Source organism: Haliotis rufescens, unplaced genomic scaffold (assembly GCF_023055435.1).
Source record: "Haliotis rufescens isolate VD_foot unplaced genomic scaffold, xgHalRufe1.0.p SCAF_25, whole genome shotgun sequence".
NCBI lineage: Eukaryota > Metazoa > Mollusca > Gastropoda > Lepetellida > Haliotidae > Haliotis > Haliotis rufescens.
In genome coordinates this window covers 6,591,195-6,613,804 of record NW_025963946.1, presented here as the reverse complement: position 1 = coordinate 6,613,804, position 22,610 = coordinate 6,591,195, and the positions used below count along the sequence as shown (strand labels likewise).

General features: G+C 41.9%; 1 protein-coding gene across 1 annotated transcript; it reads left to right on the top strand.

The window, feature by feature from the left end:
• On the top strand, positions 1–21,550 carry LOC124123717 (dentin sialophosphoprotein-like). Its single transcript, XM_048402200.1, has 9 exons — positions 1–58; positions 5,937–6,050; positions 14,686–14,880; positions 14,983–15,150; positions 16,250–16,444; positions 16,547–16,687; positions 17,249–17,740; positions 17,924–18,253; positions 21,384–21,550. The coding sequence occupies exons 1-9, from the start codon at positions 1–3 to the stop codon at positions 21,548–21,550; spliced, it is 1,860 nt and encodes a 619-aa protein (XP_048258157.1).
• Positions 21,551–22,610: the final 1,060 nt, after the last annotated feature.

The following is a 22,610-nucleotide window of genomic DNA, read 5'->3' as shown; positions in this document are numbered from 1 at the left end:
ATGATCTATTTGGACGACATCCACCTCGTGTCTGCAATCCGACTATCCCCTCTCCCTGGTAAGTTACATCATGTCAAGAGGTCTTTGTGTGTCAGGGACGTAAGAAAATCAGCTGATGCCCGACTTGGTATTTTTCTGCACTGACAGAAACTAGATATACTGACACACAGCTATTATAGATATTGAAATAACCCCTGATGCCCTTCGCTGTGTGGAGTACCGTATGTACCTGTGATAACGATACCAATGGCGATGCTGATAATGATTGTGGTGGTGATGATAATGATGGTGGTGGTGATGATAATGATGGTGTCGACCATAATGATGGTGATAGTGATGGTGATGGTGATGGTGATGATATGCTGATATCCTTGCATTTTACAGTGGTGATAAACATTATCTGTGATTGCAAACTTTAACATTTGAAAAATGAAACACACATATAGTTGATCATATGATCAAGGCCCCTGGCGTTGCCTGGTAGTAAAAGCGTTCGCTCCTCGTGCCGAAAGTCAAGGTTCGATTCTGTGCATATCAGAGGCACAATGTGGGAATCCCCAGCCGTGATATTGCTGGAATATTGCTAAGGCGGCGTAAAATCCGACTCACTCATAAACTCTCATAAATCACTGTGCCATTTCTAACCAAGGTTCTGCAGATGGCACCGGAGTATGTCAAGATTCAACTCTCTGTTGGTCTTCTTCCATTATATCTCACTAGGTGGCGCTACTGGCCTCGCTAGGTCGTTCATTCATCCACAGGGCTGTGTACATGAATGGCGACAGTTTCTTAAAGCGGTTGTCAAGCAGGGGTTTATGTCATGGGAAGTTGACCTCAACCGATTCCAGCAGTCCTGCTTTTATCTGATCCAATGACTGAAGTTTTAGGCTCTGTGACAACACGTACAAAAGAAAGTCTTTGTACAGGAGATGCAATGGGCTATTCATGACATATCACAGGTTTTTACGGATTGTGAACCGGCCTCGCGATGTCTAATCCGTTGTCCTCGCATAAATATTAATATATCTCCGAGATCTGTCTGAATGAATGGCATTCAACATTCAAGAAGTACGTTAACGGTTATGTGAAATATTAGAATGATTCCTCCACCGAAGCCAAATCCTTAAGTTGTTTGAATCTTCGGTAGAATTTTCAATAAATGTTGTTCACGAGAGGTTCCTGAATACATTAATCGAGATAACGCTATCCGCATGGCTAACCTATTCCTGCATAGATATATCTAGATCGGTGACGCTATACCGGTGACCCGTACCCAGATAGGTCCGGACATACTAGTGGAACGGGCACTCACTCACTCATTCACTAAAACAACCAATAAAACAATCAATCAACTTCATTAAACAATACAATCAATATAACAAGTAAATCAATCAATAAAACAACTCAATCAAACAATTTCATAAAACAACTTAATCAAACAACTCAATCAAACAATTTAATCAAACAACTCAATCAATCTACCAATCAATTAACTCAAACAATCTATCAATCAAACAATCAATCGTGCTTTCTAAATGCAAGAAATGGAAATCGAGTGACGGATGCTTGACTCATTGTAAGTCTGTGTACGCCATTGTATCGTTGCTAGTGGTAGCAGTTACCAGTTTGGGCGAGACGAAGCATTGACGAAGCAAAGAGTTTAATCAGACGTCTCCTGGGGGAGACTGGTATCACACCTGTGATCCCTGGCGATAAGAAACATGGCATTGCATAATAAGTCTTCAGGAACCCATGCTTGCCGTAGAAGGCGACTATACTTGTCATAACAAGCGACTAACGGGATCGGGTGGTCAGGTTCGCTGACTTGGTTGATGCATGTCATCGTATCCCAATTGCGTGGATCGATGCTCATGATGTCAATCACTGGATTGTCTGGCCCAGACTCGATTATTTAGAGACCGTCGGAATATTGCTGAGTGCGGCGTTAAACAACAAACAAACAAACCAAACAAACAAACCAGGCCAGCAGTTAGACGTATCAACGTACAATCGTAATATATATATTTTGTACGTGTGTAAACAGGATGTGTTTGGTAACTTGAGTAGGAAGCACAAGTGCACGGAGGGATGTTATTTCAGATGACAAATACATACACACCGGGAGGCCGGGGTAACTAGCGCCAATTACCTGTTGGCTTCCCTTGTTACGTTTCCTCCTTTGCTATCTTTTTACTTTTGTTGTTCTTACAGGTACATACATATGTTCTCTGCCTCATAGCGTTAATTCGGGGGCACGGGTGGCCCAGTCGTCTAAAGCGCCGCGATTCACTGTGCAGAGTTGCGTCACTTGGTCGCGCCAGAAACCTATGAATGTGGGTTCGAACAGGACTCCTTTAGTGATCATTCCCCGTCGCTTAGCTTTGATAGCTTCACGCAACTGTCTCAGTAGGTCAGCATAATATCTTCCATTGATAGTCTGGCCTTTTTCAAAATAGTCAATCAGCAGAAGACCCTTGAAATCCCAAAAGACTGAAGCCATCACCTTTACAGCAGAAGGAACCGACTTGGCTTTTTCGCCTGCTTCTCTGTTATCTTCTAGTAAATAATATATGTATTAAACTGGGCATTTTTTAAATATTTTGTTATGTTTTGACAAATATCATTTAAATGAAAGTATTTCACACTTAAATGATGTATAGCCAGATTTTCCTTCTTTAAATTTATTGTATATTTTGTTAGCCATTTTTTCCAGAAAAAAATCTGTCTACAAAGAGTCAATTTGATTTAGTTTTGATTGTTGCCATCATGGACAGTTTCTCTGTACTCATTTTTGTCAAACAACTCAGAATCCCCTCCACCAACAATATTACTAGTAAGTTACAGGCATTGTCATTTTCACTCACATCATTTGGTGATAGGATCTTCTTCTTTTGATGTACGAAAATGGAAATTTACTTTAGCGTACTGTTTTTTATCCCTCACAATACCCCCAGATGATGATTTAATATGTGTTGCATTGTTCCCGCTTTCATCATTTTCACTGCTTGGACGTTTTGGATAAATTATAGAAAACATGAGCCAGCATGTCAAAGTCAATATTCCAAAACCATTAATTTGGTGATGCATTAATTTCATGGTTTACAGTAAACAGATAGCAGTTAAGTTAGATTTTGAACGTCTTCTGGAAAAGAATGCTTTGTTGTAAAAGTTTCATACTTAAAAGTATGCTAATACATTCTTGCGCCATAATGTACCCTCTTAATCAATATCTGTTGTTTTTTTCAAATTAGAAATACCAACTTTTATTGATATTGAGAGGAAAGGCTCAAGGTTTTGTTACCTAAAATTACTTGAATTGATATATACTCAACAACAAAAGTTCCTGTGACACCAATATTTTAGTGTATTTTTCAAACAAATAAAGTTTGGTTTTCAATATTGTAGTACATGTATGGAATCAAGTCACAAAAACGCAACTGCTACAGAAAAGCATGCATTTCACTACCCAAGAATGGATATAAAAACATGTGAGTTAATGGGATTACAAATGCATTGTTTAGCATCGTGCTGACAACAACCACTCAGAGATACAACAAAATTACGCAATTATTCAACATTACGAAATGCCACGCCTCTCCGAAAATGAGCGTCTGCGAGCCATTGGTATGCTTGAAGCAGGATCGAGTCAACGTGATGTTGAAAGACAAATTAACATCCACAGAAACACCATTTGGTGTTTATGGCAACGTTGGCAACAGACGAATGCAGTCAGAGACCATCCTTGGAGTGGCAGGCCACGCGTAACCAATAATCGACTAGACAACTGGATTCGAACAACACACCTACGAAATCGATTCCAGCCAGTAACAGTGACTGCAAGAAGCATCCCTGGCCTTCGACGAATATCTTCACAAACCGTACGTTGTCGCCTCAGATGAGCAGGGATTGTCGCCAGAAGACCTGCCAGATGTCCCATTTTGACCGGAAACCACCGCCAAGCACGTCTACAGTGGTGCAGACAGCGTCTACGCTGGACGGCCATGCAGTGGGTGAGTGCGTAAGTGGTGCTTTAAGCCGCATCAGCAATATTCCAGCTATTCGCGGCTAGAAAAACAAAATTACCTTCAGACAACATTATATAAAAATGACGACGAAGATCACTAAAACTTCAGTCCTTTATCACAGTAAACAGTTAAAAACTGACATTCAAATCTTAAATCTACATCTTGTCATACAGTTTAATTTCTTTCAAATATGCTAAAACTAAGTGGTTAGAAAGGCCATGCAGTGGGGACAAGTTCTATTCACTGACGAGTTTCGTTTTCACCACAGCCACAGCGATGGACGGATTCGAGTACACCGACGTCAAGGTGAACGTTACTTCAATCATTGTGTCATGGAAGAAGATCGGTTCGGGGGCGGCAGAGGACCCGTTTGATAGTGGTAGAGGGAAATCTCAATGGACAGTGCTACCGCGAGATCATCGGCCCTGTTGTTCTACCGTTTTTGCGTCGTCATGGCCCCGGCATTACCTGTCAACATGACAACGCCCGTCTCATATTGCTCGAATTGTTCAGGATCCTCTTCAACAAAACCATGTGAATGTCATCCCCTGGCCGGCTCGCACCCCTGATCTCTCACCAATCGAGTACATGTGGGATGAGATGGATCGGCGCCTTCGACGTCAACCACGAGTTCCACAGACACTCTGGGAACTTCGAAACATGCTCCAGCAGATATGGACAGATATACCACAGGACTTTGTGCGACGCCTGATCCATTCCATGAGACGAAGATGTGTTGCTTGCATCGCAAACCAGAGGTGGACACACACGCTATTCATTTGTAAATTGACATTTTGGCATGTTCATGTTTTTTTATGAAATCAAACATTTTCTGCTGAAGTCAGTATGGCAAGTTAAACCATTTGAACACTTACAGGAGTCTTTTATCTGTTGCAAACCGAAATTGTTTCAGATTTGGTAAAAAACAAAACAAATTTGCATTAAATCTTATTCAATGTCACAGGAACTTTTGTTGTTCAGTATAGTAGTATGTGGTACAAAGAGATGTTCTGGTGAACATATCATACCGGGTATCTATTTGTCTCCTTATATTGGTATTTCAGTGACTAAGATATGAAAGACTACTTTGAGAATGCGATGCTTTGTGGAGTTTTACTTATTATTTTCAGGGAATGTCACAGGTCAAAAGCTGGTGATGACAAAATTGTAACAAATTTTCTAAGCCCTATTTCTAAACAATGATGATGATGATTGGTTATGCCAACTTGATACTTACATCAATCAATCCTAACATTGTATGTGGTTACATATACACTAACCACAGCTAATTGTACATGATCATTAAGAAAATGATTAAAGACGTGATTGTCTCCTTGTGATGATTTGTCATGCCACTTGATACTTACAGCAATCAATCCTAACAATGTATATTGTTACAAACACCCTAACCACAGCTAATTGTTAATGATCATTAAGAATATAATTAGAGACGTGATTGTCACTTGTTGATGATTTGTCATGCCAACCTGACACTTACAGCAATCAATCCTAGCACAATGTATGATTTGTTTGTAACATACATATGATCACCTAAATTGATTATTACAAGAGAATAATTAATGGCATGTTTGTCAATTGCTGATGTCATGTTTTATAACATAAAATAACCTTTAATAGTTAATTTGCTTGTATTAAAGAAAGGCAAATGATCAATATAGATTTATCATGGAAGATGCGTACAAAACTAGCATCAGGAGCCCTACTGATATCAAGTTACAGGGCTCAATGACATCATGAATGTATTGCAAGGACCCAAAAGGAATGCATTGTGAATAAAACTATGAAGATAGAGGTGGATGAACTAGCACTGTTTAAAATATCTCATTGTTGTGTCATAGTTTTTCACATAAGTTTCATTTTACTTATCAGATGTTGTCATTTTTTGTATAGGCACTGATAGTACTGATCCTAATGATCAGGACTATGTCCAAGAAGAATCGGACTCCACAGATTTTGTGCCAGATTCATCTGATGATGAGTCTGTGCAGACGGCAAACTGGCCCAGTATTGTAACAAGACAGATACCACAATCAACAGAAACTTCACAACAGATTTTAGTACAGTCTTGTAAGAAAGTACAAGGAAAAAGACAACTGAAGAAACACTGCTGTGTCTTTTGTGAAAAATATTATTCAAAGTTGCCAAGACACATTGAGTCATGCCATGCCAATGAGCCTGGGGTGGCAAGGATTCTCTGCGTACAAAAAAAATCAAAAGAAAGAAAAAATGCATGGGAGGTGTTGATAAGAGAAGGGGACTCCATCATAATTACTCAGTTTTAAGTCAAAACCAAGGTGTCCTTCTTTTAAAATATAGATGACGGGACGGCGAAGCTAAACCTGCGAAAAATTATCTCCCCTGTGAGTTTTGCCACGCCTTTGTTATCAAGACATCAATGAGGAAACACCAAAAGACCTGCCCAAAATTTAGCAAAGAAGCGTCACATGGGAGAACTCTAGATAATTCAAGGCAGTTGCTGCCTCTTAAACACAAGGGGGAATTTGATGTTAACATCCTGGACAGAATGAGGGAGGACTGTGTCACTGACATTGTGAAACAGGACTCCCTCATTCTGCTCTTTGGTCAGAGAAACTATGAAAAAGTGGGTTCGAACCAACACAATTGGCAATACATTGCCCAAAAAATGAAAGAGTTGGGGAGGTTGTTAATTGCCATCAAGCAGGCAAATACAAATGTACGTACCTTGTCAGAGTGTCTGACCCCTCAACAGTTTGATGCTGTCCTAACAGGAGTTCAAACTGTTGCGGGGTATGACCTGTCAAGTCATACGTATGCTTCCCCCTCCCTTGCCCTAAAACTAGGTTATAGCCTTCAAAAATGTGCAGCAATATTAAGAAACCTTGCAACAAGGCATGAGGATGAAGAATTAAAAAAAAAGGCCAAAGGGTTCCTTGAATTGTATAAGGGTGAATGGACGGAGTGAATCTCCGTCCATGCACATGCCACCCTCAACACAGCCAAGTACAATCAGCCACAAATGTTGCCACTTGTTGAAGATGTCGTATGCCTCCACACATATCTGGATAAAAAAGCATCGTACAGGTTTACCACAACACTGATGTTGAAAGAAAATACATCAAGTTCACATAAATATGTCTTTGCCAGGTACTCCTTTTAACAGAAAACGAAGCGGAGAAGTCCAACGCCTTAAACTCTCCAACTTTTACAAGGGTTTGAAAAATGAAAATTGTTCTCTCGAATCAGAGATGAAACGAAGCTTAAACAAATTTGAGGTTAAATTATGCGAAACTCACAAGCGTATTGAAACAAGAGGAAAGAAAGGAAGAAGGGTTTCACTGATATTGACCCAAAAAAATGGAGAAAAACCTCAAGGTAAATGTCAACCATATGGGAATGTAGGATTTTCTTAAGCGAATCAGTGAAACTGGGCAGCTTTAGGGTTTTGTCAGAATTTGGTGATTTACGTTTGGTCTTCTACACAAAGTGTATTCACAATAAAGATTATTATTCTAAATGGATTTTGGGAAATCCTATGGCAAACGTTCATAGACAAAGTCACACGACAGATATGTCAATGTCAGCATTCTAGATATGTTTTTACTTGGTCTTATCATCTTTCATATTTTAAGGCATGGTTACCTCCACAAACATGAAACCATCTTTACAAATCCTAACACATATAATGGTTTTGCCATGTCTATCAAAGGTCAAGGTATTCTTTGAATTTGAATTGTATCATTCATTGCTCATTGCTGTTGCACTTGAACTGCTGAAACCTGTAATTGTTGCATTTTAAGAAGAGTTCAAAGTCTGGAAGTAATGTTTTCAATACAAGTGTTTATCATAAGTTTGTGACCCGTGAAGATTCCGGGGTAGAGTAGGTCTTCAGCAACCCATGCTTGCCGTAAAAGGTGACTATGCTTGTCGTAAAAGGCGACCAACGGGATCGGGTGGTCAGACTCGCTGATTTGGTTTGGTTTGATTTGGATCCCAATTGCGTGGATCGATGCTCATGATATTAATCACTGGATTGTCTGGTCCAGACTCGATGATTTACAGACCGCCGTCATATAGCTGCAATGTTGCTGAGTGCGGCGTTAAACAACAAACCAACCAATCAAATCATAAGTTTGTGAAAATGGTTCAGAATCAAAATTGTTCACACAAATTATTAACTTAGTATTCTTAGTGTATGAACTAATAGCAATGACAACTTAAATCTGCCACACACACACACACACACACACACGCACCCGAAGAAAAAAAACCCTGGAAATATATATTTTCTTATTTGGGTAATGAAGTGTTAAAACCTTATTACTATTTTATTTGTACTAATCACCAACACATGAACAAAGTCACATCTACTTTTGGCAGCTGCCCTGTAACTGTTTCTGTATTGTTATAATGCATGTTGCCAGTCAGTGTTGATGAGAAAATGTATGACATTAGGTGTCGTTTATATAGAAAAGCCAAATATCTTTTATTTCTCATGTATGTTAAGACGCGCTAGCACTGATAATAAACTGCTCATATATCAAACAAACTTAAAACGTGTTTGATAAAACGCTTTACTATGTTCCTGGCATCACTGACAATTGACTAAGTAATTTATTTGTTAATATTCTTTGTTATAGGATCTGGTGGACATGCGGTCAAAGGTGAATGTTGAGACAAACCTTCTCTTTGGGAAACCAAGGAGTATTTTTCCCTTAGAGGATGTGACGCTCTTCGGGAGATGGCCAAAGTGTGTGGAGCCAAGCATCCTTCCCGTATCACTTCGACGCGCCTACGAATGCAGCTGGCAACATTGTCTCAAGTGCTTGGTCTTACCCCAAATAACCAAGATCTGTTTGCAAAATTCATGGGCCACGATATCCGGATCCACAGGGACATTTACCAACTTAATGAAAGGACATTGGAGCTGGCTTTGGTGACAGAAGTCCTTCATGCTCTCAACACTGGAAAGCTATCTGGACCCGTGAAGATTCCGGGGTAGAATAGGTCTTCAGCAACCCATGCTTGCCGTAAAAGGCGACTATGCTTGTCGTAAAAGGCGACTAACGGGATCGGGTGGTCAGGCTCGCTGACTTTGTTGATGCATGTCATCGATCCCAACTGCTCGGATCGATGCTCATGACATTAATCACTGGATTGTCTGGTCCAGACTCGATTATTTACAGACCGCCGTCATATAGCTGGAATATTGCTGAGTGCGGCGTTAAACAACAAACAAAAAGGAAAGCTATCTGAACATGCTGGCAAGGACTTTGAGTCCATGACCATTGATCCCTAAGGTTAGTAGTAATCTTGACTTTTAGTATCCCCTGCAATTATTGTCAGGAAAATATGATCTGAAAGACATCAGAGCTTCAGACAGATTTGAATGCTGAGGGATAAGTAAACGATTACATGTGAGGTTAATTTTTGATAATTTGTTGCAAGGGCCAGATAAGGATGTATGTCAGATCGATGACCCAGGCCACAGGTCAGTCTGAAGTACTGAGGTAACAGTGACAATTAAGGTCTTTTGGTTTGACCAGCATCAGACTGCAAGTGTATTATATGTATCATGTATATCATTGTAAAATGTATGTCTTATTTCTCTTTCTTGAAAAAAACATGTCTAAATGTGCAATGTGAAATGCATTTTAAGTATGTACTTAGTGATTAAATACTGAAGCCATCTGAAAATATTCAAACAATATTTCATGAAAAATGCATGATAGATTTAACAATATGTCAAATAGCAAGTTTATCTCTTCTTGTGTAACCACAGCTTATTGTTCATGATCATTAAGAATGTGATTAAAGACGTGATTGTCTCTTGCTGTTGATTTGTCATGCCAACTTGATGCTCACAGCATTCAATCCTAACAATGTATGAGGTTACATGTACACTAACCACAGCTAATTGTTCATGGTCATTAAGCATATGATTAAAGACGTGATTGTCTCTTGGTGATGATTTGTCATGCCAACCTGATACTTACAGCAATCAATCCTAACAATGTATGTGGTTACATATACACTAACCACAGCTAATTGTTCATGATCATTGAGCATATGATTAAAGACATGATTGTCTCTTGGTGATGATTTGTCATGCCAACTTGATACTTACAGCAATCAATCCCAAAAATGTATGTGGTTACATGTACACTAACGACAGAGGGGGGGGGGGGGGGGGGGGGGGGGGGGGGGGCTTCGCTTGTGGTTTTGCTGTAATGTTTGAAAAAGAGGCCCACATATTCAATGGGGCATTTTAACATTATGCTGTTTGGGCGAGTGTGGGTGTACCTCTGGAATATTCAGATAAAAGGGCCCGTGTCAGAAAATTCCTGGTATATTTATCAAATATCATTAGGGACTACCATACTGATGTGTAATTTTTGACATAAGGTTTGTTATGTTTATCTCAAACACTTTTATTATCTGATTTCGTTTCAGAGTCTGCTAAATCCCCAAAAAGGAAAAGGACCACTCCTCGAGCATGGACGGCCCAAGAAAAAGGGCAGTTGCCACACACTCGTCAGAATTTGTCAAAAAGCGGGGAAAGTTGTCCTGTCTATATGCCAAGAGAAAGGACTCTGTCCTCAAAAACAGATCCTGGAAACGAATAAAACACTTCATTAGAAACAAAATAACGAAATTGGATAAAAGTTTAAATACTTGAAAAAATGAGAAAAGGAAATAGCCTCTTTGATGATTACGTTGAGCCTCAGTGATCAATATGTTGAGCCTCAGTAATCAATATGTTGAGCCTCATTGATCAATATGTTGAGCCTCAGTAATCAATATGTTGAGCCTCATTGATCAATATGTTGAGCCTCAGTGGTCAATATGTTGAGCCTCAGTGACCAATATGTTGAGCCTCAGTGATCAATATGTTGAGCCTCAGTGGTCAATATGATGAGTCTCTGTGATCAATATGTTGAGCCACAGTGATGGAAATATTGAGCCTCAGTGATAGATATGTTGAGTCTCAATGATGAACATGTTGAACCTGAATGATGTATATGTTGAGTGTCTGTTGGATATGTTGAGCCTCAGTGATGAACATGTTGAGCCTCATTGATGGATATGTTGAGCCTCAATGATGAACATGTTGAGCCTCAGTAATGGATATGTTGATCCTCAGTGATGGATATGTTGATCCTCAGTAATGGATATGTTGATCCTCAGTGATGGATATGTTGAGCCTCACTGATCAATATGTTGATCCTCAGTAATGGATATGTTGATCCTCAGTGATGGATATGTTGATCCTCAGTAATGGATATGTTGAGCCTCAGTGATGGATATGTTGAGCCTCACTGATCAATATGTTGAGCCTCAGTGATCAATATGTTGAGCCTCAGTGATCAATATGTTGATCCTCAGTGATAGATATGTTGAGCCTCATTGATGAACATGTTGAGCCTCAGTGATCAATATGTTGAGCCTCAGTGATGGATATGTTGAGCCTCAATGATGAACATGTTGAGCCTCAGAAATGGATATGTTGATCCTCAGTGATGGATATGTTGAGCCTCAGTGATTGATATGTTGATCCTCGGTGATCAATATATTGAGTCTCAGTGATCAATATGTTGAGCCTCAGTGATCAATATGTTGATCCTCAGTGATCAATATGTTGATCCTCAGTGATGTTTATGTTTAGTGTCTGTTGGACATGTTGAGCCTTAGTGATGAACATGTTGAGCCTTAGTGATGAACATGTTGAGCCACAATGATGAAAAACAACTTTACAGATTGATTGATGAATATATCATAATTCTGTGGTAAAATGAGGGAATATGTCCCCTTACTAAGCCTGATGAGAGTTTTGGTCAGAGTACCACGAAATTGTGTACAACATGTCCAGTCATCTGCTTATGTTAGGGACCGCCTCCGTGGTCTAGTGGTAGAGCGTCCGCCCGGAGAGCGGAAGGTCTGGGGTTCGATCCCCGGCCGCGTCATACCAAAAGACTTTAAAAGATGGTACTTGTTGTTACCCTGTCTGGCGCTCGGCATTAAGGGGCTAAAACAAGGACTGGTCGGCTCGGAGTCAGTATACTGTGTCTGAGTTGGGTATTCATGTTAAACTGCGGCATGTTATCTCAGTGAGCTAGCACTATAAATCGGCATCAGTCCGGACTAGTACAAGCAGCCACACAAACACACACACGTACATGCACGTCGCTATATAAGTGCAATAATCTTGGACGCGACGTTAAACCCCATTTCACCTCACCTCACGCTTATGTTAGGTATTTGGGGTTTGATTTCGGGCGATTTGTATGGTAAAATTTGATAAGGTTGCATTAGACGCCAGGATTCATCTACATGGGTACATACATTTGACAGACGGATACCACAATCTTTTATATTTTGTAATTTTGTTGTGTATTAATTGACTAACTATTAGTGTTAAGAATTACTAATGGTGACTAGTCCTTGGTGGGGTTCACATTCACAACATGCATATCTACATATATATTTTTACAAGGGCCCAGGTACATTACCTTCTTATTTGCTGTTATGTTTTGATACAGATAATATTTTTCCCACACTGGCAACATCTACATAAAAGACACAAACCATTCGTTCAAGATGTTGTAACGGGCATGATTTAAAAATAAACAAAACTAACTGTAAATTCTTATTTTTCTAGGGCAAGCTTCTTTTTAAATTTCTAAAATTTGTATGGGTAGATTTGTTCGATTAATTTGGCATAAAGACTCACTAGGAATTTCATTTATTTTGTATCATGTTTATATGACTGACACCAAGATGCTTTGTCCTTGATATGTATACGTAACCCTTTGTAGCTGTGATGGCTAAAGAAGAGGATGTGGATAAATTGGAGTTTGAATAAATTTGTTTGTTAGTTTGAATAAATAGTGTACGGCTGTCAGGTAAATATGGTGTCAGTTATTTAATATTACTCATTGTAGAGCAAACGTACAGCATGTATTGTTGTTTGACTTTGTTCGTGTACTGTTTCTGCGCACCCAGACGGCCAGTGCTCAAGCTCAGCACATGTGTAATGAGTGAAATGGCAAGAACTGGTTAGGGTATACTAATTGTGGCATTGTGATAGGGTTGACAGATATATGCACCGTTGTGACTCGTTGTTTTGAGTGTGCTTCTGTGCCTGCCTCTTCGGGTTTTTTAAAAATCTGAATACCTTGTTTCAGTCGGTCATTACTCCACGTGGTCGGCAATTGAATATGTGTGATATGTTAATAAACTTATGTGTGCAAATTTCCTTCTTTTGTATTCTATTTCATGGTTGGTTCCTTTAAATATGTTAGGGGTTTGAAATAGAACCACTGCCTCGAACATGTCTGATTACAAAACTGAGACCATAAGCTCTGGTTTATCCAGCGAAAGCAGAAGGCTTACAAATGGCCAGTTGGAATTGTGTCCACAGATCAATGACTTGGCAGGAGTGATATGACAAATGGGGGCGATGGGGTAGCCTTGTGGTTAAAGTGTTGGTTCGTCCCGGCGAAGGCCCGGGTTCGATTCCCGTAATAGGTACAATGTGTGAAACCAATTTTCCGGTGTCCCCCGCCGTCATATTGCTGGAATATTGCTAAAAGCTGCGTAAGGAGTTGTATTACAAATGAACTTGAGTGTTAACCTCAAGTCCTCAGTTGCATGTGAGTATTCCATGTTCTCACTTGGAAGGAATTGTATGACAAACGAACTTGAGAGTAAACCTCAAATTCCCATTGCATGTGTGTATTCCAAGTCCTCACTTGGAAGGAGTTGTATGACAAACGAACTTGAGAGTCAACCTCAAGTCCTCAGTTGCATGTGAGTATTCCAAGTCATCACTTGGATTGAGTTGTATGACAAACGAACTTGAGTGTCAACCTCAAGTCCTCAGTTGCATGTGAGTATTCCATGTTCTCACTTGGAAGGAACTGTATGACAAACGAACTTGAGAGTAAACCTCAAGTCCTCAGTTGCATGTTTGTATTCCGAGTCCTCACTTAGAAGGAGTTGTATGACAAACGAACTTGAGTGTAAACCTCAAGTCCTCAGTTGCATGTGTGTATTCCAAGTCCTCACTTGGAAGGTGAGAGTGTGGGGTAGCCTGGTGGTTAAAGCGTTGGTTCATCACGTCTAAGTCCTGGGATCGATTCCCCAAATGGGTACAATGTGTGAAACTCCCTTTCCGGTGTCCCCCGCCGTGATATTGCTGGAATATTGCTAAAAGCTGCGTAAAACCACACTCATTTGGAAGGCTTATGACAAATGAACCTGAGTTTACTCCTCAAATCCTCTGTTGTGGGTGTGTTTCCAAGTCCCAGATAAAAGAAGGGGGGAAATACTGCCAGACGTTAAATGAGCTGTGTTTAGATGGCATTAAGACAATGAAACAAAGTCAATGTCGGAGCCCTAGTTTATTCAGATGTTGCCTCACACACGTAGTATGTGATAAGAAAACGAGAATGATGACGACGAGAAGTCGTCTGGTATGCTCTAATATGTTATAAAAGAGTGGTATTCAGGCCACAAAACACTGCTGACATTGTGTACTCTGAGTCCTCAGTTGCCAGTGTGTACTCTGAGCCCTCAGTTGCCAGTGTGTACTCTGAGTCCTCAGTTGCCAGTGTGTACTCTGAGTCCTCAGTTGCCAGTGTGTACTCTGAGCCCTCAGTTGCCAGTGTGTATTCTGAGCCCTCAGTTGCCAGTGTGTATTCTGAGCCCTCAGTTGCCAGTGTGTATTCTGAGTCCTCAGTTGCCAGTGTGTATTCTGAGCCCTCAGTTGCCAGTGTGTATTCTGAGCCCTCAGTTGCCAGTGTGTACTCTGAGTCCTCAGTTGCCAGTGTGTACTCTGAGCCCTCAGTTGCCTGTGTGTACTCTGAGTCCTCAGTTGCCAGTGTGTACTCTGAGTCCTCAGTTGCCAGTGTGTACTCTGAGCCCTCAGTTGCCAGTGTGTACTCTGAGTCCTCAGTTGCCAGTGTGTATTCTGAGCCCTCAGTTGCCAGTGTGTACTCTGAGCCCTCAGTTGCTAGTGTGTACTCTGAGTCCTCAGTTGCTAGTGTGTACTCTGAGTCCTCAGTTGCCAGTGTGTACTCTGAGCCCTCAGTTGCTAGTGTGTACTCTGAGTCCTCAGTTGCCAGTGTGTACTCTGAGCCCTCAGTTGCCAGTGTGTACTCTGAGTCCTCAGTTGCCAGTGTGTACTCTGAGTCCTCAGTTGCCTGTGTGTACTCTGAGCCCTCAGTTGCTAGTGTGTACTCTGAGTCCTCAGTTGCCAGTGTGTACTCTGAGTCCTCAGTTGCCAGTGTGTACTCTGAGCCCTCAGTTGCCAGTGTGTACTCTGAGTCCTCAGTTGCTAGTGTGTACTCTGAGCCCTCAGTTGCATGTGTGTATTCCAAGTCCTCACTTGGAAGGTGAGAGTGTGGGGTAGCCTGGTGGTTAAAGCGTTGGTTCATCACGTCTAAGTCCTGGGATCGATTCCCCAAATGGGTACAATGTGTGAAACTCCCTTTCCGGTGTCCCCCGCCGTGATATTGCTGGAATATTGCTAAAAGCTGCGTAAAACCACACTCATTTGGAAGGCTTATGACAAATGAACCTGAGTTTACTCCTCAAATCCTCTGTTGTGGGTGTGTTTCCAAGTCCCAGATAAAAGAAGGGGGGAAATACTGCCAGACGTTAAATGAGCTGTGTTTAGATGGCATTAAGACAATGAAACAAAGTCAATGTCGGAGCCCTAGTTTATTCAGATGTTGCCTCACACACGTAGTATGTGATAAGAAAACGAGAATGATGACGACGAGAAGTCGTCTGGTATGCTCTAATATGTTATAAAAGAGTGGTATTCAGGCCACAAAACACTGCTGACATTGTGTACTCTGAGTCCTCAGTTGCCAGTGTGTACTCTGAGCCCTCAGTTGCCAGTGTATACTCTGAGTCCTCAGTTGCCAGTGTGTACTCTGAGTCCTCAGTTGCCAGTGTGTACTCTGAGCCCTCAGTTGCCAGTGTGTATTCTGAGCCCTCAGTTGCCAGTGTGTATTCTGAGCCCTCAGTTGCCAGTGTGTACTCTGAGCCCTCAGTTGCTAGTGTGTACTCTGAGTCCTCAGTTGCTAGTGTGTACTCTGAGTCCTCAGTTGCCAGTGTGTACTCTGAGCCCTCAGTTGCTAGTGTGTACTCTGAGTCCTCAGTTGCCAGTGTGTACTCTGAGCCCTCAGTTGCCAGTGTGTACTCTGAGTCCTCAGTTGCCAGTGTGTACTCTGAGTCCTCAGTTGCCTGTGTGTACTCTGAGCCCTCAGTTGCCTGTGTGTACTCTGAGTCCTCAGTTGCCAGTGTGTACTCTGAGCCCTCAGTTGTCAGCGTGTACTCTGAGCCCTCAGTTGCCAGTGTGTACTCTGAGCCCTCAGTTGCCTGTGTGTACTCTGAGCCCTCAGTTGCCAGTGTGTACTCTGAGCCCTCAGTTGCCAGTGTGTACTCTGAGTCCTCAGTTGCCAGTGTGTACTCTGAGTCCTCAGTTGCCAGTGTGTACTCTGAGTCCTCAGTTGCCAGTGTGTACTCTGAGCCCTTAGTTGCCAGCGTGTACTCTGAGTCCTCAGTTGCCAGTGTGTACTCTGAGCCCTTAGTTGCCAGTGTGTACTCTGAGCCCTCAGTTGTCTGTGTGTACTCTGAGCCCTCAGTTGCCAGTGTGTACTCTGAGTCCTCAGTTGCCAGTGTGTACTCTGAGCCCTCAGTTGCCAGTGTGTACTCTGAGCCCTCAGTTGCCAGTGTGTACTCTGAGTCCTCAGTTGCCAGTGTGTACTCTGAGTCCTCAGTTGCCAGTGTGTACTCTGAGTCCTCAGTTGCCAGTGTGTACTCTGAGTCCTCAGTTGCCAGTGTGTACTCTGAGCCCTTAGTTGCCAGCGTGTACTCTGAGTCCTCAGTTGCCAGTGTGTACTCTGAGCCCTTAGTTGCCAGTGTGTACTCTGAGCCCTCAGTTGCCAGTGTGTACTCTGAGCCCTCAGTTGCCAGTGTGTACTCTGAGCCCTCAGTTGCCAGTGTGTACTCTGAGTCCTCAGTTGCCAGTGTGTACTCTGAGTCCTCAGTTGCCAGTGTGTACTCTGAGTCCTCAGTTGCCAGTGTGTACTCTGAGCCCTCAGTTGCCAGTGTGTACTCTGAGCCCTCAGTTGTCTGTGTGTACTCTGAGCCCTCAGTTGCCAGTGTGTACTCTGAGCCCTCAGTTGCCAGTGTGTACTCTGAGTCCTCAGTTGCCAGTGTGTACTCTGAGTCCTCAGTTGCCTGTGTGTACTCTGAGTCCTCAGTTGCCACTGTGTACTCTGAGTCCTCAGTTGCCTGTGTGTACTCTGAGTCCTCTGTTGCCAGTGTGTACTCTGAGTCCTCAGTTGCCTGTGTGTACTCTGAGTCCTCTGTTGCCAGTGTGTACTCTGAGTCCTCAGTTGCCTGTGTGTACTCTGAGTCCTCAGTTGCCACTGTGTACTCTGAGTCCTCAGTTGCCTGTCTGTACTCTGAGTCCTCATTTGCCAGGGTGTACTCTGAGCCCTCAGTTGCCAGCGTGTACTCTGAGTCCTCAGTTGCCAGTGTGTATTCTGAGTCCTCAGTTGCCAGTGTGTATTCTGAGTCCTCAGTTGCCAGTGTGTATTCTGAGTCCTCAGTTGCCAGTGTGTACTCTGAGTCCTCAGTTGCCAGTGTGTACACTGAGTCCTCAGTTGCCAGTGTGTATTCTGAGTCCTCAGTTGCCAGTGTGTACTCTGAGTCCTCAGTTGCCAGTGTGTACTCTGAGTCCTCAGTTGCCAGTGTGTACTCTGAGTCCTCAGTTGCCAGTGTGTACTCTGAGTCCTCAGTTGCCAGTGTGTACTCTGAGTCCTCAGTTGCCAGTGTGTACTCTGAGTCCTCAGTTGCCAGTGTGTACTCTGAGTCCTCAGTTGCCAGTGTGTACTCTGAGTCCTCAGTTGCTAGTGTGTACTCTGAGTCCTCAGTTGCTAGTGTGTACTCTGAGTCCTCAGTTGCCTGTGTGTACTCTGAGTCCTCAGTTGCCAGGGTGTACTCTGAGCCCTCAGTTGCCAGCGTGTACTCTGAGTCCTCAGTTGCCAGTGTGTATTCTGAGTCCTCAGTTGCCAGTGTGTATTCTGAGTCCTCAGTTGCCAGTGTGTATTCTGAGTCCTCAGTTGCCAGTGTGTACTCTGAGCCCTCAGTTGCCAGTGTGTACTCTGAGCCCTCAGTTGCTAGTGTGTACTCTGAGTCCTCAGTTGCCAGTGTGTACTCTGAGTCCTCAGTTGCCAGTGTGTACTCTGAGCCCTCAGTTGCCAGTGTGTACTCTGAGTCCTCAGTTGCCAGTGTGTACTCTGAGTCCTCAGTTGCCAGTGTGTACTCTGAGCCCTCAGTTGCCAGTGTGTACTCTGAGTCCTCAGTTGCCAGTGTGTACTCTGAGCCCTCAGTTGCCAGTGTGTACTCTGAGTCCTCAGTTGCCAGTGTGTACTCTGAGTCCTCAGTTGCTAGTATTATGTCTAGCAATTTCAAAGTGTCTTTTTCTCAAGTCCCTTATGATAAATGCTTTGCCCAGCTATTCCCTTTTACAAATACGAAAATATATTGTAGAAATTGCTTCAAGATAGTTAAGTCCCCATTTGGCATGGTTTTGTCTCAAGTCCTCAGTTGGCAGTAAAAAAAAGTGAGTGAAAGAAAAGACATCAGTACAGGCACACCCAGTCCCCAAACCCCAAGTCTGCATGTATCAATACTCATACCTGCCACATCCTCAACCACTTAACTTACATACACAATCATCTCAAAACATGTTCGCCAACCCTCGTATCACAACGCACGCACGCACGCACGCACGCACGCACGCGCACACACATCGCATTCATCTTTCTCCTTTATCCCAACAGCCATCTTATTATGTCTACGTCAGCCATCATGGATACATGGGCATGCTTACATACATAATCCATCCTCCCAGCATTCCCCAACATCCATCGAACTATAACTTCATATATCGGTATTCGTGCTTACGTACATACACCCTCCTACCATTCCCCTACATCCATCACACTATAACTTTAACTGTGCATCCGCACTCATGTTCACATTGCATTGCATGCATTGAATTACACGTTTAAAATATCGTAAATATTTTACTATATGTACATATTAAATATCAGCAAACAGAGAGTATTATAACGCAATAGATTTCATCTGTCAAAACATCACAGAAAGAATGGCAGCCTGGAATTTTACAATGGCATCAGAATGCACTAAGACGTTCAGCTGGTCAGGAGGTGAGAGCGGAAAATTACGATAAACTTCAGTTACAGATCTCCATTACGAATATCTAAAGTGTGAATAAAGATCACAGCTTGCTATAAAGTGTACTTCATCCCTGCAGATTTAGCAATTTCCTTATAATTAGCTATAAAATTTATGTCTAAATGCTCATGTAGACAAAGACCCAAATGTTTATAGGCATGACCATATTATATTCCACGCAAATATCTCAACATTTAAAAACAAAGCTAGATTGAGGCTCTGAAGGCGTTAAGAAGTGATACACACAAGGAAGAAAATGTATGGATGTCAATGTCTTTATTATGAGGAACACAACGTTTCGGAGAACCTACTTCCTCCACCATCAGGTGAATAACGCTATGAAGCAGAGAACATAGATATGTACCTGTAAGAACAACAAAAGTAAAAAGATAGCAAAGGAGGAAACGTAACAAGGGAAGCCAACAGGTAATTGGCACTAATTATCCCGGCCTCCCGTTTGTCCATTGTCCATTGCCATTTACCAATAATTCATAAGATAAGTTTTGGCTTTAATTTGTCCATTTATAATCAGCCATCAACGTCTAAACGTACGAGCATCTGTACTTTACTAATCCCAATTATAACATTTGTTGTCAAGAAAGCACAATTTATATATATATATATATATGTGTGTGTGTGTGTGTGTGTGTGTGTGTGTGTGTGTGTGTGTGTGTTGGCGAATGATGAAAACCAACACGGCCACCAGTCACTAAATTTGCGTCACAATCATTCTGTCTTCTTTCATTTGTCATCTGAAATAACATCCCTTCGTGCACTTGTGCTTCCTACTCAAGTTACCAAACACACCCTGTTTACACACGTACAAGATATATATTACGCTGGGGAGAATTTATGATTATACGTTGATACGTCTAACTGCTGGCCTAGTATGTAATGCCGTATTTCTTATCGCCAGGGATCACAGGTGTGATACCAGTCTCCCTTAAGGAGACTTCTGATTAAACTCTTACCTTCGTTAATGCTTCGTCTGGCCCAAACTGGTAACTGGTACCACCAGCAACGATACAATGGCGTACAAAGACTTACAATGAGTCAAGCATCCATCACTCGATTTCCACTTTCTTGCATTTAGATAGCACGATTGATTGTTTGATTGGTTTGTTTGATTGAGTTGTTTTATTGATTGATTTACTTGTTATATTGATTTATATGTATTGTTTTATGAAGTTGATTGATTGTTTTATTGGTTGTATAGTGAGTGAGTGAGTGAGTATGTCCTGATCTGGGTACGGGTCAGCGTCACCGATCTAGATATATCTATGCAGGAACCTCTCGTGAACAACATTTATTGAAAATGCTAACAAAGAATCAAACAACTTAAAGATTTGGCTTCTGTGGTGGAATCATTCTAATATTTCACATAACCGTTAACGTACTTCTTGAATGTTGTCACGCCATTCATTTAGACAGATCTTGAAGATATGTTAATATTTATGCGAGGACAACGGATAAGACGTCGACATCGCGAAGCCTGTTCACAATCCGTAAAAGCCTGTGATTTGTCATGAATAGCCCATTGCATCTCCTGTACAAAGACTTTCTTTTGTACGTGTTGTCACAGAGCCACAAACTTAGGTCAATGGATCAGATAAAAGTAGGACTGCTTGAATCGTTTGAGGTCAACTTCCCATGAAATAGACCCCTACTTGACAACCGCTTTAAGAAAGTGTCGCCATTCATGTACACAGCCCTGTGGATGAATGAACGACCTAGCGAGGCCAGTAGCGCCACCTAGTAAGATATAATGGAAGAAGACCAACCGAGAGTTGAATCTTGACGTACTCCGGTGTCATCTGCAGAACCTTGGTTAGAAATGGCACAGTGATTTATGAGAGTTTGTGAGCGAGTCGGATTTTACGCCGCCTTAGCAATATTCCGGCAATATCACGGCGGGAGATTTCCACATTGTGCCTCTGATATGCACAGAATCGAACCTGGACTTTCGGCACGAGCAGCGAACGTTTTTACCACCAGGCAACGCCAGGGGCCTTGATCATATGATCAACTATATGTGTGTTTCATTTTTCAAATGTTAAAGTTTGCAATCAATGCAAGGATATCAGCATATCATCACCATCACCATCATCATCGTCGTCACCATCATCATCGCCGTCACCATCATTTTCATCCCCACCACCATCAGCATCAGCATCGCCATCGGTATCGTTATCACAGGTATATACGGTACTCCACATATAGATAAACGAAGGGCATCTATTTGATCAGGGGTTATCTAAATATATATAATAGCTGTGTGTCAATATATCCAGTTTCTGTCAGTGCAGAAAAATACTATGTCGTTCAGCTGTGAACACGGTTCTTCAGCATCAGGCATCAGCTGGTTTTCTTACTTCCTTGACACACAAAGACCTCTTGACATAATGTAACTTACCAGGGAGAGGGGATAGTCGGATTGCAGGCATGAGGTGTATGTCGTCCAAAGAGTGTTACGAACTACCAGAAACCGTATCATAGATCATGCTTTCTGTCTAGGAAACTATTCATTACTGCTGTACATTATCAAATATACTAGAACAGTAAAAGAAAAAACCGACACCAATTCTCAAACAGTCTAAAAGTATATTCCTAGGATATATATACACAACCGGGCAAAAGAAAATGCCTGCCATTCTAATATCACTCCTGTGTACTGTAAAATTGCGACCCCCGTGTTCCTTAAGACGTCATGTGCACGTCACCTGTTGTGAGACACTCATTCATATGATGCATGTAGTATCGCCTAAGATACCCGAAGCAAATATATCTCCATCGAATAACCATTTCTTGTTTGTTTCATTTTTAACCACCATCAAACATGGGTGTATACTTACTTTTGCCCGGCAGTTTACACAAATTACAATTACTTCCCAATCGTTCGATCACTGAGACGATTGGAACATGGTGGTCGCAATTACAAATTGCACAGTGAGGTGAGGTGAAATGGGGTTTAACGTCGCGTCCACGATTATTGCACTATTAAAGCGATGTGCATGTACGCGCGCGCGCGCGCGTGCGTGCGCGCGTGCGTGCGTGCGTGTGTGTGTGTGTGTGTGTGTGTGTGTGTGTGTGAGTGTGTGTGAGTGTGTGTGTGTGAATATCATCACATCATAAGTATTATTATTAAACCAACTCTTTATGATTTAAACCTTACAAACCTTATATATAATTAGGAGATAAACATACTGTGTTTTCAATGTAGAGGTAGGTTACCTATGTTTATCATCATTCTACCATGACTAAATATAACGCAAACTATTATATTTATTGATTGTATTGTATTTA